Raw genomic sequence first — 26,259 nt, forward strand, 5'->3', positions numbered from 1 at the left:
TACAGTTTTCAAGCACTTGACAATGATTTGAAATGTCAAACTCGTATGCTAATCCTTTGCGGTTTAACTGATATTATCACTGAAAAAAAAAATTGTGAAAGCAGAAGGATGCCTTTTGTGAAAAGGAAAATTGAACCGAATCAAATCAGAAGGCATGAAAAAGATAAAGGCGAAGTATTTGAAGAGCATTCTGATGTAAGTTGATGCAATAATTTACATACTTTTATGTCATTTTGCCACTTTGTGAGAAAGTTTGACTGACAGGAAAATTATCACTTTCAGGCATGTTTTGTTGAAAAAGTTTTTACATGCACACAGTCACGTTGATAATTTTGATATTATCTTGACTATGGTTGTGTTGAATCAGGTAAATGCAGAGTTTGCTCTAATGCGTCATAATTTCAATTTGTTTTGCTCTCAAGTGTGGTCTAATTCTGGTAAGAAAATACTGTTAACAATTGCCTTAGGCATTTAATTTAAAACCAGGTAAAGATATATGAATTTAGCCAAGGATGACTGATCACATTGTTGAAAAATATTATATTGGATACTTAAATCTTGAGTATCACAAAACATGCAGTATCACAAAACAAAACATGCAGTTTATTGTGGTTTAATGCATTCATAAACCTGACAAAACCTTCAATATTCAATTTTCTTATAAAATCTTTTCACAAGTGTAGATTAAACGTTATTTTTCAGCCTAATGCTACGAGTTCGCTGTGGTATTAACTGTTTTTACAGCTTTCGAAACACAGTTCCCCCTAGCTAGTCATTTCTACGTGACTGGGGTACTGTGTTTCAAAAGCTCACGAAAAGAAGCTATCACCACAGCGGGGTCTGCTACTATTCGGTGAGTTCATAACCCCTAACCCTAAAACGGCAATGATAATTAGGCTACGGTAATTTAAAAAAAAAAATTGAAAAAATCCCCCGTTAAGGGATCGGACTCACCGAAACGGGCCATTCCGACCACAGCGAACGTGCAGCATTACGCTGAAAATGGACATTCAATCTACATTGGTGAAATAATTAATGACCATGCTGCTGCTGAAAGTGGAACTTTATCTAAAATTGCATTTCTTTTTAAACTTAGTTGTCGCCAATCATCGTCAAGCGTTTTAGCAATGTTATGTTGCAGGTTGCCAACAATGCCTTGGTGAAAGCTTTACTACAGCTGTCATCCGTCACTTACCATGCTGAGGATATTTTCCGAGAAATCGAAGAAGAAGTGAAATCCATATTCAAGTAAATCTTCCAATTTATTTCAGCAAATCATAACGTTGTATAGTTTTAACGAGAACTGGCAGTACAACTCTAAAATTTGTTTTGTTTGTTTCTTGTTGTTAACTTAAGCTATAATTTTTACGTTCCGCAACTTTTTTGCTTGACAGGCCTATTCTGGTTGCGTTAGTTCCAGGGTCTTTTGCTAAAGTTTTGGCAGAAAATGGTTAAAGCATAAAATAAACCAACAAAGGCTATTACATTTCAATTCAGTGCCGTTTTATTTGAAATATTTCAAAGGAAAATTTTTGTTGTTTTAATGAAAACCGATAACAAATGCCTCTCAAACCGGTACCTACCGCTCAAAGTTGATCACTTTCACGTTTCATCACTGAAGGTTGTCCAACTTCCTTATGGCTGGCTATATGCGACCAGTATATTGCAAAGAATAAGACAGAAAGTTAATAATAGGATTCTACTTGCTTTACCAATCAATCACAAAAATTTAAAGATTTTGTTGTTGACTTCCATGCATTTGAAACCTTGGGCGAAATATTGCCACAATATTCAGTTTAATGTTATCAAGCAATGCGCACCCTACGCGGATACCCGTTGGCTTGATGACTTCATGTGGTGGCCAAACATTGATATCGACCGCAGCATAAAGTTCGAAACTTGTTTCTGCGTCAACTATGTACTATGTAGCTACGGCACGACCAGAGCTTGTAGGCAAATATGATAACAGTGTTCTGAGAGCTAACATTCCAGACCCATTTATCTGATCAACATCGCCCATGAACTCATAAAATGTTTCTATTTTGTGTGGAATCAAGCTTAATGTTTTTAGTTTATTTAAGACTGCTGCATTAAGATTGAATATTCTTGATTGCCCTGCCAGCAAAACATTGTCTGTTTGTACAACACATAATGAGGTTAAAACGATGTAAAATAAATATATTTTTTAAGCTGGTCAGCTACTGTTAGTGTACGAAATCAGCATCCATTTTATTCATCAAACACCACATTTGTTTTTGAGAATTTTTGACGCATTGGTCAAGTGGTCGGCAACCTTCATCATTAAAAGACCAACCAGAACACGTTTTCAATTAAATAAAATGAACCCAGCCACGAAAACTGCATTCGCAGCTTCGCACATATATCCACATCGAAACATACAATTTGTCATATTATCGCTTACATGCGCTAAAACAACGGTTTTTAATGATTTATTGCACCACACGTTTAATGCTTACTATAGCTTTGATCATGCGGTAAGCATAAATTGAATTTCCTTGATATATTTTATCTTTTACTAAATGAGCTCTGTGTTTCGATGAAGCTAGAGCACAGGAATGAAAGAGTCAGATGTTGGTTCGAAACCCGAGTATTGACATCTGTATTGGATGAACATTAATAATTGTTTAATCTCTTCGTGATTGTTGAGAAGGAGCGATCTTCTTGGCGTCAGCACTACCTGGCTACTCACTATATAGTTGTCGTGTTCAATCAATGCCTTCAATCGTGCAAACTGTGATGTGTCGTGTAGGAGTAGGCATGTCTGCAATGGAAAATAGGGGGGGAGAGCTGAACAATGACACCGTTGTCTATACTGTAAATTATGAAGTTTTTAGCCCGGATCTGAAAACGTTTGTGTCGCTGGAACTATTAGCGATTAAGGGTCAGCTGATGTCTGTGACTTCATAAAGAAAAGAATAAAGTTACGTTTTGTCCAAAATCAACCCAAGTATTTATATTGTTTTTGCTTTTTCAGGAGATGCAACAAAATTAACGAACGGCTTGAGAAGCTACAGCACACCACTGCACGTCTTAACCCCAAGGAAGTTCAAATTCGTAAGTTTATGTTTTATCAAATGTTTCAATGACCTGTTTTTCGTAGCAGTTGTTGAGCGTTGTGGAGCACTGATCGAGATTGATCGAGCCAGTCCTTGTAAAGAAGACGATACAATCGATAATGTGCTTCATCATTAAGTCGTACGTCATGTATTGGTGCATGGCATCCCGTTCCCACACGAAATAGTGACAGAGGTTTTCTTGTCGCAATATCGCAGTGAGATTAAGCAACAACTTAGTGGTTTCTGTACGCTTGTTCTGTCTATTTTAAAGAAGTTTGTTGGTTTTATCTTTACATTTTCTCCATTGAAGTTGGTTTTGCTGTTCTAAATTTGGTGTCGGTAGACGTTGATTTATTGAAACATATTGAATTTCAACGCTCGTGGAAATTTGTAGAAACTCATTTCTGTGGCTTTAAAAACAAAGGAGTTTTATTTTTTCCCTTCACCTTCAGTCTACAAACACCGGACACGGTCCGCTAGTTTCACAATCAGCGGCGAAAGTGTTGTGTGCTGTGTAAATAGTGAAGGATCTTATCAAATTTATTGTAGTGGCAAGTTTTTACGTGCGGGCTTGCGCGACACTGCCACATTTACGAATTGGCATATCCATCTAATCAATCTTCCTATGTCCAAACAAGTTTCTTTTGTTTGTTCATAAGCCACGAAGCTCAAGCATATTATTGCAAAAACTTTCATTACAGCGTGGTGATTATTATGAGCTTTTATTCTGCTTTAAAACTTACTTATAAAACAAATATGATACAGCCGTATTTGATGTGTTGATTCTTTATCAACGCAAACAAACATAGGATCATCGCAATAAAATTGTTAAGATTTGTATTGGCAATCCTTGATAATACATCTTGTTTTATTCTTTGTTATTTGATCAATGAGTCGACCTGATGTGGCCTTGTGACAATACCCGTTTCTCTACAGAAAGGCGTTACGCAAAAGATTATGTAACATATGCTCTTTCGCTGTGTTATGCGGAATAGCCTTGGTTTGAACTTCGAATGACCTGGTTCATATTCTGCATTACGCATCTATTGATTTTACATGCAACTTTAGTATTTAAAAACGATTTCAACATTGTTCTCGCCATATTGCACTCAACCATTTGGGATTCGTAACAGTTTCTAATAATCAATTATTGTCAGCATATTTATCGATTTTTGCAGATGCACGATCGATAGACCTTTTAAATTTGTGTCAACTTCTGAATTAATATGGAAGTGCTTTCAAACAAAATTTGTAAACTGTGTGAGTAGATTATCACTTTATGCATCTTGTGATAGATCAGCTTAGTTCGCACCAGTAGAACGCATTGAGTTATTTCACTACGTGCCTGGTGAACAGCCTCATTCAATTATTAGATTAAGTCATATTACACTTGGTTAGTGGAAACTTTTTAGGAGTTTTTTTTTTTTTTTGCACAATGGTGAAGTACAATTTTTGGATTCCATCTAACTAGTTTGGTTGAATACATGACATACTGAATGCGCTATTGTGAAGGAGACAATTGGTGGAAAGTAGCAACACCTACACGAAGTCGTAGTCTGGTACTGCCACTGCTGTGCCATAGGCGCATTAGGCGGGTCTTTGAATCAGTCACATTAACACAAAACTTTTCATATAGCAAATGGCTACTTCCGTCTTCCGTATTCTGCCCTGCTGCGTGTAGCCTCTGGGGATTTAGTAACCAAGGTTCACAGAAATCTGTAAAATAACGGATGTCATAAATTTTTGTCATATTTGGCTAAAATCAAAATAGGTGTGACTAAGGTATTACAACTGCTTAGGACGTTGTAGTACCCAATTCGTCTGAAATCGGAAACCATACTTTGAATTGCTTCCTATTAGTTTAAAGCTGTTGCAGGTAATTTCAGCTATCCTAGTATGCTTCAATATATCAAAGCCTGATTATTTTGAAAACTGTAACAACAGAGCTTCACATTGAAAGACAAGACGTATGTAAAAACTTCACTTATAGATTTGCTCGAAAAGCTAATTCCGTTGCAATAGACATTGCATATTTAACAGCATCACCATGCGTTTAGTAGAAATCATCAGTAATGCTATAAAATCCTGCTGAAATTAAAAAACCACACCTGCTTTAAGCATCAAAACGGCCACGAGTAGAAGAAAATGTAAAATTCATGAAACATAAAAAATTCTACATCCGAGAATCGCTTGACCACCAGACGTGTTGATTGACTCTTAATTCAAGCTGTTCTTCTGACGTTTGTGAGTGTAGTTGTTACGTCATCTGAAGCTGGATTAATTTCCCCATGCAAGCTTTGTTGTGTTTGCATCCTGAGAAGATAACTTCGTCGCGCTTGATAAGTTACAAATGAAGTTTGCACTATAGAATTATCCGCCAAAACTCTCCAAGTTTTCAAATTTAGTGAAGCAGTGATCGGGCGGTTTGTTTCCGGAATTTTAGTCGTTTATCCTTCAATTCGGAATTCTCATTGTGTCCAACGTTGTTGAAATAAACTTTTTTGGGCGCGTGGCCAGTTGCCTATATTTTTACGGTTATTGCACAAATATTGACGTTGAATCCATGTTCGCTTTGCGTGATTCTGTTATGGACTCTTGATCCTTTGTTTCACCAGTTAATCGAATTTCACGGCGAGGTTCTAAGCTTTTTGTTATCAGACTTCAACACTCTTGATTAAAGGCGTCAAGTTACCAGGAAGAAATTGTTTGTTACAAAGCGAAGGTTCTGGGCTTAAAGTGAATACGTCATGGTTTCAACTAAGACTTTTCTTTCGATTTTGACTTACAAAATTATTCGTTTTTGCCCAATGTTTAACGGTGGAAACTTCGAGCCAGTCAGTTAGCATAAAAATATGCTATCTTGTAAAAAAGAGTTTCCATGTAATTTCATGTTGATGCATAGTCTTGGGGTTAGATTTTTTTCTTGAATTTATCTTGCACGTTTCCAAATGTCACTGTTTTTGCGCAGGTGTGGAAGATGATTTTTCACCTGTGTGTCTTTGTGATAGCTTAGGCATACACACTGTATCATTATTTCCATCGTCTGTATCTCCGACTGGCTACTACTATTGTTGTGTATATATGTTTGTTGCGACGTCTACGGTTTGTTGGTTGCTTCACACTTTACCCAGACAGCAAAATTCGTCATTTTTACATTGATTCAACGTCTGCAGTCACTGAATCAATGTTAAAACGATAGATTTTGCTGTCTGGGTAGGTATGCCTGGACGGGTGGACGTTTGGCTTCGAACGGTCGTTTGTCAATAAAATTCAAGAAGTTAAAATTTCATTTTTATAAATATATTCAGATTCCTGATGAGGGCTTAAGTTAAGATGTTTGACTGTTAAAACTCTTTGTAAATATGTAAAATATATCATATTGTTTTAATGCTCAACCCTGTGGTATTGTTATGTCTTGTCTGTCTTTGGTACAAGAAAGCAAACTCTCTCCCGAAACTATAAAATATAGAAACAATAAGTCTTTTGACTAAGCTTGCTGGTATATTGAAGCAGTGTGATATTTTGACAGTTGCAAAAGGATGAGTGGAACCGCACCGTGGCATTAACAATCCATTACTGCTGATTTGTAAATAGTTTTGTTTTTGTTTATTTATCATTCGGCAATAATCTCCAAATTAAAAAATGCATTTGTGGATATCCGCAAGCAATATTCATCAACTTCAATAAGGTGATGTGCATGTGTTGTGCACTGAAAATCGATCACTGTGATCAAATCGTCTCATACAATACTTGCCGAGATGAGTTATCCTCTCAGCAGCTTCAACGTCAAGTGTCCTTGAATGGCCTTTGCTTGATTTTAGTCGATAAGCATGAAATCGTATAAAGCCAGTTCTTTAAATCGTGTGATTGGTTCACGTAAGTGCTTGATGGATGTAAAGACACTTGAACAATTGAAGTTGACGTCGTTTTGTCAAACATCGATGCCTATTCTGAGTGACATTACAAAATTGTGTTTACTACTCCATTGTCTTGCGGGTGTAACTTCGGAAGGGTGCCGAAGAAAACAACACACCAGGTAGGCTGAAACGCCTGTTGACTGTTGAGGGTAGACGCAACACATCGCTTACGCAAGCAAAAGTTGGATCTTTGAATATTTCTGCTTTGAAAACTGAAACCTATGCAAATACAAACAAAGCTGCGATATTTCTAGGCAACATTGCATCATATTTTTGTTCTTGACAATACCAGGGCATGCTGTTTCAAATCTACGAAAGATTCACAACTTCCATTAACTTGTACGTAGTGTTTTAGTGTACGATTTTTACCTTAATTTTTCCATTTTTTATATTCGATTCATGACGTTCACGTTTCAACTTTTTACTATAGCGGAACAAATCTTTGCAAGTCGTTGGATAAAGATTAACTTGACCGTCATAAAGCACACAACATATTTACACGTTGCATTCCTCGAACCCTTATCTCTTATGGCAATTTGCCTTGTGAACAAAGTAGAAAATGACTCCTCATGAAACAAGAACTTTTCTGTGTGTCACTACTTCGTGTTGACATTGAATTAACTTTCGCATGTTTTGTGTGCATTTCAATTTTCGTACGAAGCGCATATTTAGAGGTGCGGTTAACTTGTATACCGTTTTTTGGTGAGAACGTCTTTCCTGACTGCCATCTTACCATATAAGGAATCACGTTCTCTCCGGACGTGCATAGCTTGTTGTAAACAAGATTATGCTGGCAAGAACATCAAACTTCAGCCGTCGGCTCGCAGTGCGGCAAATTATCGCACCGCATTTTTGTCAACGACCTGCGTTTTGTGAATTTGCAATGAACTGTGTGAAGCAACGTTGCACAGACATATCAGGGTTATACTCTACTTCAAGTTCTGTAATTCGGCAGTGTTTGCCTTCCTGGCAATCGACTGCAAAAGACGTAACTATCCACGAGAAAACTAGAAGCACGGTAGAGTAAGCAAGGTCTGGGTTGTAGAAATGTAGATGCGTGGTATTCTATGCAAAGAAATCAGTGAAATGGTCTCCACTTTGTAAACACTATCCCAGACAGTAACATCCGTCACTTTTACATCGATTCAACGTTCATGTAAAAATAACGGATTTTACTGTCTGGGATGGTACAATTGGTACATCTTCCTCGATATTTTGTGGCATCGTTTCGAAGACGAAGGGCGAATGATGTTCACTTGTTTAGATCATCATGTTAGTGCCAGTACCGTATTTCGATAAGGACCGCCAGAAAAGCGATGGCGCCGTTACATCTTTCGAGTATATTAATCATGCTTTCTACCCGTTTTGCCTAAAGTGTTCAGTACTTTGTATTCTCAACGTCATTTTGCATAAAAACGACGTGAAAAGACGGAGCAGATTTTACGTGAACGTCTATGAGCAAACATTTCTGCGATGCGTCAATGGGCTTAAACCTCTAGTATGGTGCACCAATAGGGTCTATTTTGGTGTGCTTTTTGAAGCTTTGTGTACTTAAGTAACCTCTATTCTTGTCATTCACTGGTCTGGCGTTTTAAGGTGATTGATGCTTGATAACAAAAGCACTTATAAGTCAATGTAAGGTACTTATCATTCACTTATTTGTTAGATGTTGCGATTTAGTTCCATATTTGCTTTGCAACGTCATCAAAACGTTTGGACAAACAAACAAGATTATCTGTCAGCAGAAGAGTAGACAGATTTACTTCTCTATTTTTCACTTTGGTGCTTGATTTAATGACACGTTCTTGCTTGTCTGGTTTTATTTGATCAGCTTTCTTCAAGGCATTTTCAATTCACTTTCAAATATTTTTACTTAGTTTTAAGGTTGACTTGCAGCATGACATTCAAATCAGTTCTTTATTTTCGACAGCAGTTTGTACACTGTGCAATGTGCATCCTCAAATGTTAATTCATTGCGATTCGAACGAATGTTTTTGTTGGCATACCATGCTCGGAGCAGGCGTTATCATTACGAATAATTAATCGTAGTTGACTACATGTTTTCAGTTACATTGCCGTTGTATTTACCCATTGGCAACCATTAAAAGTTTTTAACTCCATAAAATGTATATTGTATACTGTGTTATTTCGCTGTTGAGTTTGCGTTGTGAAAACAATCTAGAAGTGCTGTACATTGCCCAGATTTAGTATCAGAGTACATTGCAACTATAAGTTTATAACTAACCCTAACCATGGTCAGTTCACGACAACGTCTCTGCTTCTTTCTCGATTCTCGTTCCTTTGGTTATTTACAGTTTATGGCTTCTTATAAAAACTATTGTTCCGTTTTTCATTCAACAAACGTCAGGGGTGGGATGGCGCAGCGGATAAGACATTAGGTTTCCAATAATGCAGACTTATTAAAATTGGGATCAACTTTTATTCCTGCTTGGAATGTAGCCTATATCATTACAGGAATGTATTCGGTTGCGTCTCTATGCAGTTGCACTGGTTTAGTAAATGTTTGCTTTGTAAAGCGCTGAGCCGCTGACGAGCAACATATATTTGCCATGGTTATAGCGCTGTATATAAATATACATTATTATTATTATAATTTGATGATTTATTTATAGAACTTAACTTATAATTCCGCTCTGCTTTTTTCCCATTAGTCCATTGGTTCATTAATCACCACTAGAAGAACAAATTTATCAGGTTTAGAATGCAAGTTTTCGAACATGAATGCGACTCAAATGGTGATCGTACTATTGCAAAATACTGTGGATGCTTTGCAAGGCAAGTGTTTTTGTGTTAATACGCAGACGAAGATGGTATTACCGTCGCTTGTGTTTGCGGCATTACGAAATCCCAAGCGATTTAAAAGATTTCAATTTTTTTGAATTGTTAAATCACTTTTGATTGATTATCTATAATCCTATTATTCTTACCGATTCGTTCGATGATTTAAATGCACACGTGCATTCCGAATCGACTTTACTTAGCCGCAAGTGGGCACCATTAACTTGCACTGTAGAACAATCCCAGACAGCAAAATTTATCATTTTGCATTGATGTAAAAATGACAAATTTTGCTGTCTGGGATCGGGTTTACGTAAACGTTTAAACTTGTATTACAAGTTGTAGTAGAATCACGTCTTTTCTGCTTCAAACCCAAAAGCCTTGTAATCAGCGAACCCTCTCTATCTGAATATGATTCTATATAAAACTGTTCCATTCACAAAGGTGATATTACTTTGTTTTATTTAAATGCTCTAATTTCTCACATGACCATCTTCAGCTTTCTGATACTGCTAAAGGTCAAACCACTATTTATCAACGTAGGCGTTAGACAGGTCGAATTTAAGTGTACCGTCTTAACGTTAATAGCTTGTCAAATCTATGATGAGGTGATAATTATGTTTCGTCACTTTCAACTTAGCGCTATTAACATGAAATCATATCTTTAATTCCCTTTATCTAATCAAACCCAGCCTGTAACCTTGCAATTGTCACATGGTTTCAATGTCTGGATTGTTGTTTCGGAGATTGTGATATCACGTCCACACACTCAACTACGATGAAAGCTAGCACGCTTTCGTCATTGCTGAGAACACAGGCAACGATGACGTCAGAAACAATTAGTGAATATAAATTTCGAAATTTTTATTATAATGGTATTGTGCTTGCTTCCGATCAAAATTGTCTTTTTAAAATTGTTTTCTTTTTACTGTTACGAGGGTTACGTTGCTGCAGGTTTATTGAAACACTCTGATTTCGTATGACAAGCAGGGGGATTTTAGTAATGTTATAAGTTTTAAAATAACTTTAAACTTGATGCTAATCCAATTATAACATGCGTAAAGATTTAAGTTAACTCTTGCTCCAGGCAAAGCGATGCTGACAGCGTCATTGTAGGCTGGCTTGAATCCTGGTTTGGAATTTTTTGTGCTGTTTAGGGATCAGCCGAACTCATTAAAATTTTAGTACGTCGTTTTGTTCTCTGTGTCTGGGATTTACCCAACTGCTTAATCAATCGGTTGTATATTTGCACAACGTTGTCAAACAAGTATTCGACGTGAATAGACGCAACTGTTACATCGCCTTTCGTATTGTGCGCACGAAACCCAACGGAGCTTTGTTTTGAAAAGCGAGTATTTTTAGTTTTCTCCCTAGGCTAAACAACTGCAGGCTTCTGATACGGCTTATTGTTTAAATTTTAACCCTCCAACACCAAAAATCGGTATCACACAACAGTAAAAACCGTTATAATTTTATCGGTTTTTCACCTACCTAGCTAATGTTGGGCATTTGGCGATGTTGTATGAACTCGAAAACGAGAAATTATTGCTTTCATATTTGCTAGTTTGAAAAAATCGAGCGCACGCGACCCTGTCCTGTAGTCAATTCCCACCAATGGGTTTGCCGAGTTTTCTTTGAAAGGTACCGGTAATTAAGTTATGCTCGACCCAACAAAAGATGAATTGGACTTCAAACTGTTAAAATCACGCTGAATTAAAAGAATTAATTCTTTTAAGTACACAGGGATTTGACGAAAACCATTTACTAATCCATGGTTCACTAATGAGTCCATAAATCTTTCCATTGAGAACTTCCGATTATTATTTAAACTGAAATATAGTCCAGCAATGTTGTGACTGAATGCCTGTGCTCGTTGTCTGGCATGAAAGGTATCCAGCCTGTTTTTGGCCAGCATGGTTCATTCTACAAGCACGCAGCAAAGGTATATTGTAATTTCTCATAACCTACTGAGAAAGTCAGGTTCATTTCTAAGCAGTTTATTGTTAACTTGAGTAGCTTTCTTCGTTATTTGTTGCCTAGCTCGCGCAAGCTACTAAATCGCGAATTCTTTTTTCGCGCGTGTTTTTCGCAGGTTCTCGTTCATTCTCATGTCTCATAAATGATTAACAGACAGGCAACAGTTGACTTGGTAGTGATATCGTGCTTTGTCTTTGCGCATCGCATCAAATGAACAGTCGTTAATTAAAGGTGGAGTCAAGTATTGTGCAATTGTCCTGAAATGTGATAGAAATATTTTTAAAATAGCGAAATGTATTTTAAATAAAGGAAAAGGTTTATTGAAAAAGTGCGATATCAGCGTTTGTTTGTTGGTTTGCAGTGCTAGTTCTTTGTAACAAGATTTGAGTAAATACTTTTTAAAACAAGCTACATCAGCTTATTGAGTTGATAATAATTAGTGGGAGTTTAGCACGGTTGCACTGCTTGCAACAAGACCATGTAAGGCGGGCATCGATGTTTGATTTTGCAAACATGATTGTGACTTTGTGAGTCGTAAAATTTTTATGTTAGCTCACGTCTTCATCATGTATCAAAGCTTTTCTTGTGGGTACATAGGTGACTTTCTGAGAACAGCACCATATGTGATCGAAAGATCGAAACTTCTTTAAAGTTCTCTTTGTGTTTCTGATTTCACTCGCACTGCATTATCAGCAATTCAGCAATCAGCATCCGCTTGTTATCTGGGTCTGCAGTGTTTCTTTGGAATGCGAAATGACAAGGACAAGGCTTGATAACTAAAAGAGGGTAGCTTTGAAGTTCTTCAATTTTCATTAAAAGCCCTTCACTGTGTCGAGAAGCGCCGATGATTAGTGGCATATGTTGTGGCGTGATCATTGTTTTTCAGTCAGTGCTTAAAACTTAATTTCCTTTGCTGTGAATGCGATTTGGACACAGAGAAAAAGTTTGCCATCAGTTGCTGTGTTTATATGTGAAATGTAGCCTCGATCAATAGCAGATTTATTTTTTAGCTGCTCTTTACTTAACGTATGCTTGTATTGGAATTCACATCAGAATAAAGTCATGAATATTGAGAACAGGTTGGGACATTTGCAAAAGCAACCAGAAATTCCCACGTTCTAAAACGCTCGTTTGTAGGGTGTTACTTTTTGCAAGTCCGTTATGGTTTCACACCAGCCTTTATAGCTTTAGTCAGAAAGATTTTTTTTGCCAAGAAAGTTGCAGTACGTACCGCTATTCAACAATCAACATTGCCGGATATGCGCAATTGGAGTGTTCTGAGCTTGGTGCAAAACTTTAATGAGCAGAGTTATTGAGTGGATTTCGCCATTTATTGAGTGCTAAGGTTTAGCGTAGGTTTAGCCGGAATACAGTCGTCAGAGAAAATTTTTCAGTAACGTTTTCAAACTGTAAACAGCGTACCGTACGTATGATGTCGTTTAGTTTTATGGTCTTATATGTATGTAATATAACGAAGGAGACCAGTGTAAAATTTTGGCCAAGAACACTACACTCAAGAGAGTGACAGTGCAGTGAGCGTTGTTGAACTTTTTGTTTGCAACTTTTAAATACAGCATTTTTCTGCTCCCGCAAAAATCAGATGCAGTCTGTTCTCGATGAAAAACTGCTAACCTTTATGTTTTGCACGAAAAATGGTGGATTTCAATTTTATGAACTCTTTGTCAACTCCGTATTAACTTCAGAACCCTGCTAAGATGAAACAAAGCAGAAAAACTACCGTTTCATGTTTATGGGTATGATTTTGTACGTGGATTAAAACATCAAAGCGTACACGTAACGTAGTTAAGCTATCATTTTGCAACCTTCTTCTTTCAAGTTGTACATCTCGTACAGACGTTATATATACATATGTGAAATACGTGTTTTAAGTGGAAATACTTTGAAACGAGTTAGTGGTCGTTGAGCTTAGCACCGAAGAGCACGTTCTGTGAGCACCATGGGTAACCACATGTCTAAAAAGGAACGGGACTTTTCTAAATCCACCTTGAAACCAAGAAAGAAATCAAAGCGATATCAGAAAGGTTTGTTTGTTAAGTTCCAAAAAAAATTAACAAATTCGCTGGTTTGTCAACTCTTGCATCAGCTAGCAAAGCTGGCTCTTTTTTACATTGGTTCAACCTTGTCTTCAAAATGGAAAAAGTAAGAAGCCTGTGTTAGCTGGAAAGCTTTATGCAGAATTTGTTAACAAACTTGCACGATACGTATTGCACGTAAGCATGTGCCGACAAAGCGTAATTGTGATTTCGTATACCACTTGAGCAAAGTAAACCAACTAAAATGTGTCAGCTCTTGTTGCGTTGGAATACTAACATGCGTTGTTGACTGACCTCTGATTTTGAAGTGACACACTTTTCTTCATGTTTAAGCAAGATAAAGCAATTGCCCAATACACAAATAGTTAAGTTAGTTCATACCTCATACTGGAGTCAACATCAACGCTCTGATCAAGTTTTCGTTGTGGGATGAACCCGAGTGAACATAAGTATAATTTTTAGCGTTTAAGTTTGTGATAACCTACACTTAATTTATAGGTTATTAAAGTAAAAACAGAGTGAAACTGTTCACCAGGCATTTGATAATTAATTAAAGTAACTTGCGTTCTTCTGGTGACTATAGGCTACTAGGTTACCTCCTGATGTTAAAGATAATACCTAGCTTTTATTACCGACGTTTCGTCAGTCAGCACGACTGACTTTATCAAGGGGGCTAAAACAGGTAAACACAACCTGTTCAGCAACGATGGCACAACACAAAAACATACTGACGAAATGAATAAAGTAGCAAGAATCAGAGTTTGAAAAACGCAACAAGTATTACCGGTATTAAAGTATTTTATCTAAACATTGACTTATTTCGCTTAAGGATTTGTGGGCGTACGCCATGCTTATTTTATGAAATGTACCAATGAAAAATGGGGTAGTCTTAATCGTTAGCCCTAGTAATTATACTAATTATCTAGCACAGATGCTTAAATGCCATTAAAGATGTATGTGAAGTTGACTTGAACTTTTCCTGAAATTGTTGTTTTACAAGCAACAGTTTCGGTGCGGTACAGATAGCATGACCTGAAGATACGTCTGAACCGCCTTAGTGGTTAAATGACTTGAAGCTGGTGATCATTATTTGGAGATCAAATTCAACATTAATTATACAAAACTCTAGTGCTCCAAATTTGTTTTTGTTGTCAGCACGCTTACAGCTAAATTAAATGTGTTCTTGCTGACGTCATAGCAACATGGCTACTGTATTATAGAGATATAGACGATTGTATTAACTATGACTCCTTGACGAATTGTACTATTATTGTTAGCATGACGCCACCTGGGTTAGTCGTGGGTTCATATCAGCCCAGTCAGCAAATCAGTCATTTTTTTCATTGATTCAACGTCTGCAGACGTGTCTGTCTGGGGTATTTTGTTTTCCGTTTGGGATGTTGCGATTGAAGTTTTTCTCTTCACGTATAAAGTAAAACGTAAAAACGACATTGGAAATTGCTTGTAATTTTGAGTGATAAGGTTTTTGTGCTATGTCTTCTGAGCACCTGATGTCTACCACAATTTGATTGACCGTGTAATTTGTTGCTTTAGAGCAGGTGTCATTTTTTTACATTTGCGATGTTCCTTAATTTGTAGAAATAACTAGTTTCCGGTTTACGGTAAAGTACCTTCTTTTGCTGCCACATCCCATCAATCAGTACTTTGATAATGAAGAAGCATTCTGACAATTGTCGAATCCATAACAATGGTTTTCATTTTTTGCTTGTTGTGTCCATCTCTCACAAGAAAGATGTCATTACTCGTAATTCCATAAAACTTAACATTTTGTGTATTGGAAATATTATCACAGATGGGAGTAATTATAAAAGCTTTGTATGACATGGAGCGCTTATTGGCGGCTGCAGAATATTGTACTCAGTGTTGTGTTTGCATTCTTTTTTATAATATTTAGTGATAATCTATTTTGAAGCTGCTCAAATCACGTCGTCTCAATGAACAATTGGCGAAGCGAAGATGTTTATTGTCTCGCACAGATAAACTCAGCTCTTTTGTTTAAGCAATACCTACACATATGTTATGTCTCTTCTAACAGGGTCTAACTACTGTACTCAGACAGCAAATCAACGTTTTACATTGATTCAACGTTGGCGGACTTTGCTGTCTGGGTGTGAGCGATGCGATTAATTAACCTCGTCCAACTCTTATCTCTTCAATCTTACAATGAAATTTTCTTGCATCAATGATGTTTTTTGTCTTCCAACTCATTGCTCCCGCTTCATGCCAGAAATCCACCGACATGTTGTTTTATGCGAGATGTTTGCTTTCAGCTGTTTCCGACCTGGATTTGGAGATGAAGATACCGCTTCATCTACACTACCGTTCATGTGATTCCGTGGAGGAGGATCTGTTCACAGTCGATTCCAGGACTCCGAGCCTCATCCATCTGCACAAATCAGCGAGAAGTGTGAGTTGTTTTGTCCTGGATGTAAATCTTAGAGTTGAAATCTGTGAAACAAAGAACAATACGCTGTATGCTCTATAGTTACTCTTTATGAACTCATCTAAATACGCGTGAGCGTATAATTGAATCAAGTTCAAGCTGAATTAGTCAATAGACCTATGCAATGTTCAATTGTTCATCCTTGCTTGGTTGTTAGATTTTTATATTTGAAACAATGGTTTAAGGTTAGAAACTATGCAAAAATGGCTTCACAAACAACAAACAAAAATTAAAGGCTGATTGCCGTGGTCGATTGCTAGAACTCAATTACATTTTTTCGCCGTACAGCAACGTTACAATCTACCTGTTTCATACAGGACTGGAATTCTGTGCTGCGTGGTTCGCAAGCTTACGCTAAATCCCCACGTCCCAAATCCTTGGACCCAAGAATCTTGCTTCAGGACCAGCACTCTCCACGATGTGTTGACTCCGCCAATTCAACGGTGAGTGTCCAACTTGGACCTGACTTACTGTGGTAATGCTCAACGGCTCAACCCAGCTGGAAGCTTTTACATCATTTCAGTGTTAAGCGATGTTGAAACAATGTAACCACGCAAGTTTTGTTGGCTAAGAAAATTGAAGGCTCGTTGACAAAACTTTTTGCGATTGCAGTGAAATTTGTTGACTCGCACACGTCAATGGAAATTTAACGGATGATTAATCGGGTAAATCCATTGATCCATGTTCGTTTCTCCGCTAATTCTGTCTCTTGTTTCACCAATTTTATCTCCAAATCGGCGTTTGCGCGTTTTGTAGTTTATTGGTATCAAACCAGCAAAATTACCTTTTTTACATTAATTTAGTATCTGAAGACGTTGAATTAATGAGACAAGGACAGATGTTGCCTGCTGGTATCTTATCAGTTACTCGCCTTCAGGCAGGCCTTGTTTATATTGACCTGCCCGAAGACTCTCATGAATCAAGCTAACCCAAAGCCGTATACGTGTTTTATCACATTTTAAGATAAAAAAAAATTCTGTGATCTTGTAAGCAAGTTAAGCTTGCTGATTTTCTTGATTAGAGTCTCGTGGTTTTTAACGTAACATTGAACTTTTAACTTGCGGCTGCTTTTTTAAAACATTTTTCTGTAGACCAATGTCAGGTGCTTAATACGTGTGCAACAAATAACTCTACTTTGTCACTCCAGTGTTTTAAATTTAGTGGTTTCTGCAAACCATTAACGTTTTGTCTTTCTCTTTTTCTTTTAAACTTTATTGTAGAAATAACCCGTGAGCAACAAATGGGAATATTTGAAAACAAAATCGATAGCTTCAACCACGCTACAGTACACGTTGGTTTGCTCCATTGCTGCGTTTTCAAAGTTTTGACGTTGTTCCTTTGGTGCTGTTCCTTCACGTAAACCAACGTGGCTTCCTCAGCTCATGACACGATTCACGAACAGCAGTGACGTGTAAAACGTTGAATCAATGTAAAAATGGCGGATTTGCTATCTGGGATGCTGGCGCACCTCATGACCATCTTCATGTGTTGCAGATCAGCATCGTGGGCTCTCCCGCTCTCAACGAACTCTACAATCCGCAGTCGCTTCTGCCAACTCCCAAAGAAAAGATGGCGATCGAAAGTTCGCAACACAAAGCACAAGTGGTCACTGTTGGTGAGAGGGAAACTCTTCTTAATGTCGTGATTTTTACTTAAGTTTGAACTCGACAAGCTGGTTCAAAGTTGCACGTCAGGCATTTTATAAATTTAAAAGTACGAAACCGGGTCTGGGTTCTACAGTACAATATTCAATATTTTAATTCACTGCTGGATATTTCTGAACACCTTCTGCTTTTGCACGTCGCAAACAAACAACCACATTAGTCCTTAACAACGACACAATGGTTAAGACTATTGCTTAAATATTAACCACAGTCGCTTGTGTCGTATTAACAAGAGACGGCAATTGATTCCGCAATAAAAAAAAGTTTGTCATTTTCATTTGTGAGTTGTACCTTTGCTAGCTGGTTAGTTTTCCATGGGCTCAATTCTTTACGCCTGTGTCGTAATTTATCTTTCGCTTTGCTGGGTAGAACATAACCGTCAGTTAAATACCCCGAACGTGCAGACCACATCCTTAGTCCTTAATTTTCAACTTGCGTTGCTGACTGTCATGTCAATTGCTGAATTTAATACCTGATCAATAATGAAACATGGTTCAACGGCCGGGGATGGCTGAGCCTTGTGGCGAGCTACTCACCAACGGAGGCAGCCTGTAACCAAATATATTTTATCGGCTTCTTGTTATTTTTGATCTGGTGGATCCTCATGATCCTGAATTAACACCAGATCTCTTTCAAGCGAGATAGAAAAAGATAGTGAATTAAACTTTAAAAAATGTTAAAACTGTCGGGTTTATAAAAATTTCTTTTTCGGTGACTGTAGTGTTAAAATATTACTCCAGCGTGCACCGCGCTATTTGCTGTATTAATATTTACCAATATCTCGACAGTGTTTTGTTCATTTGACAAGATTAACACCAGATCTCTTTCAAGCGAAATAGGAAAAGATACTGGATTAAATGGTGATAGCGAATAGACTTTAAAAAATGTTAAAATTGTCAGGTTTATAAATATTTCTTTTTCGGTGATTGTATTGAACTAAGAAATTACTCCAGCGTGCACCTCACTATCTGCTGTATTAATATTTACCAATATCTTGACAGTGTTTTGTGCATTTGACAAGTCGGTAAGGCGGTTTTATAATATATAAAAACTCCCTGAAACATAGCCGTGTTTGAAAAAAAGTTTTTCGTGGATCTCTCATGTTCCTTGTTGTGATGTTATTTAGATTTTTCTTTCATCTTTTCAAAATGACACTTATGTTTAAAAAGACACTTCGGGCTCCCAGTTCGAGCGAAGAGTGAATTTGAGGAAGTCTCAGAGATCATCCATCAGCGCAGTTCGGAGGAAGAGCCAGCACAAGTTCCGGGAAAGACACAAAACACTGGCCGCGTTTCCTAGCTCCGTATCCCAAGAACTGGGTCAGTCGTTGTAACATGTTTTATTGTGCATTTGATTTAGTATCGTATTGCAGAACATTTTACCATGCTTTGGTTTTCAATCCGCGATCAATAGATTATGTAGTATTTTTCAAATTTATGTTTTGTTGCTGACATGTCATATCACACACTGCAATATGTTCAAAAGTAGGCTAGTCACATTTCTACATACTTAAGATTCCGCATTTTCGGGGCGCCTTTTTGCCTAACGTTACGCTTAAGCAACGTTTTAGGCTTCCACCCAGCCAAGAAATTAGTCCTTTTTTTTACACTAATTCAATTGTGCATTAGTGTAAAAAAGGCTGACTTGCTTTTTGGGCAGCTAGCTAAGATTTCAAAAATAAAAACCCAACTTCTGCCATCTTTTCGTATATATTCACCTGGCTTGTATAATTAGGTCTGAACGGGATGCATCGACCCAACAGCATGCACTCGGACGTCAATTCAAACTCGTCGTTCATCGGTGAAGGTTCTGTTGCTAGCGGAGGTATGCCATGCCATATTGACTGATATCATTGAAACTCAGAACAACTATCAGCTCTGAGCTTGCTGTTGAACGCAACAAATTGATCCACCCAAAAGCTGCATAGATTTGAAATTAGAAGATATTGTTAATTGTCCACTTACGTTAATTTATTCATTGTTGCTTCGATTTCACAGTTTAATTCGAAAAAGTGTTTAGTGTTACTTTTTTTCTTCTTTTTTTTTCCCCCAAGATTCCACTTTCACTCCACGTGAGAGACAAAACAACGAAGCGCAAACTGATGACGTCAAAGTCCTCTCTGACTCCCCAATGAGAAGAAAAATGAAAAACAGACTCTCGGTGGGTTGCAGTTCATGCTTCTTTAAAGTTTTTTTTTTTTATAACTTTGACTCGTTATTCCTGCACCTGATATGATGTTATGCTCATGTTCACAGTCCCATTGAAATGCGTCAACATCAACAGTCCCATTGACGTTTTTAAATTTTCAGATGCCGCTTGTGAAGAGTGTTCCTGTATCTCCGCAAAGGGGCGCTCGTGTGTCGCTGCAGCACACCGATGACAACAGCAGCACATTTCCACGCGGTCATTTGCCAGCACAAAAAACGGTATGTGCCTGTTCCCAACCTACTGTTGCGTAATGTCATTGGCTTGAAAGTGTACTTACTTGTGAGGACGTCTTTGATAAATTTTAATTTCCTTGTTAGGTTGATAATGGAGCTGATGTTCATGACGGGGTGGTAACATTGCAAGAAGAGAACTCTAACAAGCAACAACTCTTCATGCGAGACAAAAACAACATAGTGAGATACATCGTATGCTTCACTAGCTTCACTTTTAACAATATTTTTCTTATTTTTGAGTCTGTTTCTAACGCCACTATCTGCTTCATAAAACGAAGAAAAATCTTGTCTCAGAAATCAACTTCATAGCTTTCGTTTTTTGAAACTGTTGGTGTTGGCTAATATCAGTTAATGTTCAATGATACTACAATAATGACCATCGTGATCAAACCTTACCAACCAACCCATTCAACCACACAGGGCGAGGACAGAACTTCGTCGGGATTCTGGAGCGGCACCGAAAGTTGCCGCCATTCTGCGACTTCTGAAATTCTCATGCAACACCACAGCGTCACCCAAGCATTGCAACAGGTAATATAATCAATTTAAAGTAAACTTTTCATTAAATAAAATTAACTTTGAGTCTGATTTTCAGCCAATCTGTGTGTTTTTTAAGTTTGTTATTACCTGTTTTTCAAAAGTTGTCGCCAAGCTGCAAATTTTACGGTGCAGTGTTTATTTTCTGCCTTTTTTAGATCTTAGCAAAGAAACCAGCTCCTGCATCCTATGAACAACATCCGGGAAGCAATGGGAATGATACCAACGCATCTACTTCGACTCTTTCCATCAACAGTCGTCTCAGCATCCTGGAGCAATCGCCTTTATCCTCATCCGCTGTGTCCCTCAGTCAAGGCAGCCTCCCCCAGTCCACTGACGTAGTCCCATCCCCTGATAACTCCACCATCTCCCCATTATCGGAATTACGCACCCCTCGTCAACTTACTTTCTCGACCCCTGCAGGGGCGTACAATTTCATGAATCAAGATTATGTGGAGCACCAGACCACGTTTAACCACCTAAAGTCTCCGATGGATCTCTTAATTCTCGGCAACCGAAGAGGTAACGATGGTCTCATAAAGAGCGACACGAGCAGCGTGAACAGCTCAATGCATTCCCCGAACCAAGACCCTGCACGATCAATATACAATGACAGCTGTATGTTCAAGGGGGATCCATACCTAGACAAGCATTCCGTGTTTACCCCCAACACACCCCAGAATGTGAGTGTGTACAACGTTGACACCCCTCTTCGAAACGGTCTTCCCAATGGTCATTTTTTTGGCACCGACTTTATTGCGAATGATGAACGACTTCGCCAAAAGCAATTCCTCCGTCAACAAAAGCAACAATCCGTCAAAAGAAGCGATCCCAGCCTTCAGATGGGACTAAAGAGTCGACTTCACCAAGAAGCCCATGATACAAAGAAGCCGCAAAGCAAGCCGCCGCCCCCGTCCAGGGCATCGAGCTTGAAGTCTCATCACGAAGCAAAGGAAATACTTGCTTACATGGAACCTCTGTCAGTTCCTTACAAACAAATGGCTCCTCGCTCGCCAGCTCAGCTATCGACAACCCCAGTCAAGTTGCCTAGCTATAATCAAGTTCAGAGCACAAAACTCTTCGGCATCCCTGGAAGTGTTGAGCGGAAGAGGATGAATTCCTCGAGGACGTCAAGTTCCTCTGTTCACCTCGGCACTCCTCCAAGCAAAGGTGGCGATCTACAGGAAGACTTAAAAAATCTGTTGCAGCAGAAAAATCGAGGCTTGCTGTCCCCAAAACTGAACAACGAACCCATCAAACAACAACTACCTCTCAATCAAGCTAAAATCCATTCCCCCACCCCAACAACTCAACCTGAACAGCCAATCACAGTACCAGCAGCAAGTGAAGGACCTGTCCTTGCCATCCAAGCGTCAATCTATCCTGCACCAGTTGTAGAAACCCCAAGTTCACCATATCAAATTGAATCACGCCAAAACAGCAACAACAGCAAGTTTGTTAAGCCGCTTAGTTTAGTTAACCGCCCGTTGCGTTCGCCTATCACATCAAACGAAGCAGTCAAACCTAACAGGCTCGCGTTATCACCATTAACAAAAACTTCCGCATCACAAGCCATTGCGAGTGGGAGACATGGCACACACAACTCGGGATCGAGCACCCCAAGCAAAAGTCCGAAATATTTTACTTCTAATGAAACAAATTCAGTTTTAAAGGATGCGAACTTGCATTCACAGAAAATTTCCGTTGAAGCAGAAGAAAACGCACAGAGAATTGAAAGCAAACCTTTAACAGAAACTCCTTTGCAACCGGTTGGTAACGAAGGATCACCGTCCGTTCCTCAAGTTCAAGAAAAATTATCTACAATTGCAACTCCCATGCCAGTAACACCCCTGCAAGAGAACCCCCCTAGAAAGCCATCCGTTCTTCAAGTTGAAGAAAAAGTATCTACAATTGCAACTCCCAAGCCAGTAACACCTCTGCGAGAGAACCCCCCTAGAAAGCCATCCGTTTCTCAAGTTGAAGAAAAAGTATCTACAATTGCAACTCCCAAGCCAGTAACACCCCTGCAAGAGAACACCCCTGTAAAGCCATTAGTGATTACCCCTGTCAATGCGGTACAAGAAAGCGGTCAGGAATTATCGCCGAAAGTGCCGCCTGTGCTTTCCCCAATAAAACCACCGGTGGCAGCCAAGCCTTCCAAGCTACTGCAACAACAGCGGGTAACCTCGAAGCCGGTTGTTCGTCCCAAGCCTTTGCTACTTTCAAAGCCAAATTCCCTCAAGGAAAAGAACAAATTAGCAAGAAAAGAAATCTCGCCAATCAGTGGGAGCAATCAGAACGTGAAAGAAAAAACTGCGAACGCTCGGGCCGCTTTTTTTGGCCTTCCCTCGCCACCTGCAGTCGTGAAAACCAAAGACGTAGTTGCCAGTCCAACGCAACAGCTCAGTCCCAAGCAAGCCAGGCAAGATGTGCCAGTATTCAATGGCGAAACCGACATAGATGCGATTGACGAAGATGAAAGCCAAATTGGAAAACACAACGAAGAAACTGAACCGATTGACTTTAGCGCTGGTGTCAAATCTGAAACCAAGTCACCAGCGTCAGACACACACGAGTCTAAATCCCCACAACCCTCCGAAACCGCAGAAGTTTTGTTATCAGCTACTTTGAATAACGAACCAGCAGAAGAAAAGCGACCGACTGCTGCAGATGGTGACAAGAAGCTCAGTACAGAAGACAACACGGAAACAGCAGAAAACGAACTCGTTGATAAAGCCGGCGATCTTGTCACTTGGAGAGATTTACCGCATGACGGCGTACAAGAGCAAGACGGTCTTAACGACAACGAGGTGACGGCTAAAAGCATTTCGTCTCCCATATCAACGAAATCCAAAAACTCTGACTTCTTGACAACCATGCACAAGTAAGTGCGGTTTCTCAACCTTTACTTATAATGTATCATGTATTATAATTGTATCATGGGCCAATCCTATAGATGTTTGCTGGTACACCCCTTCATTTTCTTTGAATTTTACTTATAATATTTGAAAATAGTTTGATTTCTATGCGAAAACAATGTAAGTTTCGCATTGCAGCGGAGGTTCAGCGACGTTTTGTTTCAAAGTGCGTGTGCTTCTCTCGCCATGCCTTCGATCCAGACAAATGTATACAAGCTGCACGATGTTAATAAAATCACAAATCATTTTGTCCATTTCAATCACCATTAATACCTTTTTCATTAGGTTGAGAGGCTCATTGCGATCGTCATCTCCCGAGGGAAATGGTCATAGGCACTCGCTCCAGTCACCACCTCCTAATATTGAGCGACGCTCCAACGGAAGGTGGGAAACTGATCATCTTATTCGTGGCGCCTTTTGTTGTCTTTTAGCGTGCAATAAATTAAAGTGTGTACCTCGAAGTAACTGGAAAGATGTTGAATAGTATTTTAGTTTAGAATCGTTGTTCATTCGCAGACACAGCACTTCGAGTATAGATCGTAGACGGAAAATGACGTCTGGTTCTACGTCACGCGAAGACTTCAAAGCCTTGCTTTTACAAAGCTTTTCCAAGTAAGTGTGCTCGGCTTAACATGTTACAAGTCTGATATGTCTTTTGCTTACTGATGTACCTGACAGAACTGCAAAAATTCAACTACTTTAAGGCGTAAAAAAAGCTTTTCGATTTTTGCAAAGTTTCAAAGTAGCGAAACTCAAAAATGCCGCCTTTTGTTAACCAGATTGTTGCACTTTAAGGCCAGGCTCCGGTTCGCAAATGAGTGCGGCTGAGAAACTAAAGATGGGTGCCCAGAGTTCAAAGGTCAACGGAATGAGCAATGGCGACAAGGATGCACCTGAAAATAAACCAGGTATGTGTCTGATGATGCATACAGGCTGTCATTTGTGATGAGATTCTACTTAACAGTTGATCAAAATCACGACATCCTCGAGTGGAGACAACGTCTTTGTTTCTGAGTTGTTACCATAATGTAAAACATGAGTTGTCTTGAAGTTAAACTATAGGTCTGGTGAATCAGTCCAATGGACTTTGTATATTAATATGCTGGAAAGTAACTTTGCGGAATATTAATATCAAACGTCATTCCAGAGGGTACTCGTCAAGGAATTGTGTCCATGGGAGATCTTCGAGCTGCAGTGAGCAGCAGCACGCGGCAAGGACGAAAGCAGAATCGTTCTCCGGACTTTCGAATGTCGTACGCTGGTGGTTACTCGAACAAGAAGCATCCTCCTTTATCACACGGCGGAAAGTAAGTACATGCAGACCATGGTGAAGACCGTGCGGTATTTTCGAACGGTCTTTAGCATGGAATAAAGGAGTATTATCACTTTTCAGTAGATTGGGGTTTGCAATAAGAGAAGTTGTTTCTTTTGAAAGAAAACGTTTTGTCAAGTTGACCTGTATATCGAACCAGCTTAATGCACCATCACGTGGTATCTGTTGTTATGAACCTGGCCTCAGACAATGTTAACGGGAATGTCGCTTATTTCCGTTTCGCTCATAACAATGTTTTCCCCAGGTACAGCATCCGCAGCAAGACCCCCACTCGGCCTATGCTGGCCATCAGCGAGGATAGCGAGACAGAGATTTCGCCTGACAAGAAGGAGGAGAGAACACGATCGGCCAGTGTGCCTCATCTCTAAACCAGACAGAATCAATTCTTTTTACATTAAATCAACGTTAAAAGGACTGCTTTTATACGCAGCCATCGGCAAGAGACCCAAGGATTCTTGAACTCGGAATTTTCCAGCCAACAAAAGTTGCATTTTTGCGTGTGACGATAACAACTTTTGCTTGTTGGGTTTATATTTATGCAAATTCTATCTTTGTCCGTGTGGTGCTATCGTATTCATTGTGTAGACTTCTACAGATCTTTTTTTTTTTACTTAACTAAATCTGCGGACATATTTGTACATCAGAATATTTTGGTGAAGAATCGTGCTTCTTTGCCTGAGAAACTGGACCAGTTTGCAAATGTATTGGTTGTCACGCTATAGCGTATGTTGTAAGAGTTTTTCCAATATTCGACGTCTTATTACGTTGAATTTGGGCGAAACGGCTCGATTTTCCATAACAAACATTGTTGAACTGCCGTTCTCTTCCCTTAGATTTTCTACTTCAATTGATGACATACTGTGAGTGCCTATTCATAATTGTGTTTAGTTTGTCTTTGCACAACCTGCAAATCAACTTAATTATTCGCTGCTTATAGTTGTTAATAAAACCATGTCATTTGTATGGCTGTCAGATTGTGAACGCCAGGAAAAATCAGAACGTCATCTTTCCAATATTTTACATTGATTTAACGTCTGCGGGCTGGCTGGCATGTTGCTCACTAAATTCAAATATCCCT

The 26,259-nt window shown here is 38.8% G+C and overlaps 1 protein-coding gene across 2 annotated transcripts; it reads left to right on the forward strand.

Moving 5' to 3' along the window:
* The first annotated feature begins 73 nt into the window (after positions 1-73).
* LOC145777262 (uncharacterized) lies at positions 74-26,142 on the forward strand. Of its 2 annotated transcripts, XM_082588604.1 has the most exons (18): positions 74-195; positions 1,142-1,248; positions 2,996-3,075; positions 16,116-16,252; positions 16,606-16,731; positions 17,783-17,903; positions 19,122-19,271; positions 19,687-19,776; positions 20,006-20,112; positions 20,262-20,378; positions 20,478-20,573; positions 20,814-20,924; positions 21,089-23,814; positions 24,134-24,232; positions 24,365-24,460; positions 24,644-24,756; positions 24,996-25,155; positions 25,426-26,142. In XM_082588604.1, the coding sequence occupies exons 1-18, from the start codon at positions 109-111 to the stop codon at positions 25,547-25,549; spliced, it is 4,647 nt and encodes a 1,548-aa protein (XP_082444730.1). In that variant the 5' UTR covers positions 74-108; the 3' UTR covers positions 25,550-26,142. The 2 variants fall into 2 exon arrangements, with proteins under 2 accessions (XP_082444730.1, XP_082444731.1); XM_082588605.1 differs by lacking the exons at positions 74-195; positions 1,142-1,248; positions 2,996-3,075 and adding an exon at positions 13,690-13,812.
* Positions 26,143-26,259: the final 117 nt, after the last annotated feature.

This window comes from Aplidium turbinatum, chromosome 9 (genome assembly GCF_918807975.1).
Source record: "Aplidium turbinatum chromosome 9, kaAplTurb1.1, whole genome shotgun sequence".
NCBI lineage: Eukaryota > Metazoa > Chordata > Ascidiacea > Aplousobranchia > Polyclinidae > Aplidium > Aplidium turbinatum.

Bases quoted from the DNA above. Each gene is read 5' to 3' on its own strand.
- LOC145777262 (XM_082588604.1), top strand. From the start codon at position 109: ATGCCTTTTGTGAAAAGGAAAATTGAACCGAATCAAATCAGAAGGCAT. The intron at 23,815-24,133 runs GTAAGTGCGGTT...CTTTTTCATTAG, and splicing joins TTCTTGACAACCATGCACAA to GTTGAGAGGCTCATTGCGAT. The intron at 24,233-24,364 runs GTGGGAAACTGA...GTTCATTCGCAG, and splicing joins GAGCGACGCTCCAACGGAAG to ACACAGCACTTCGAGTATAG.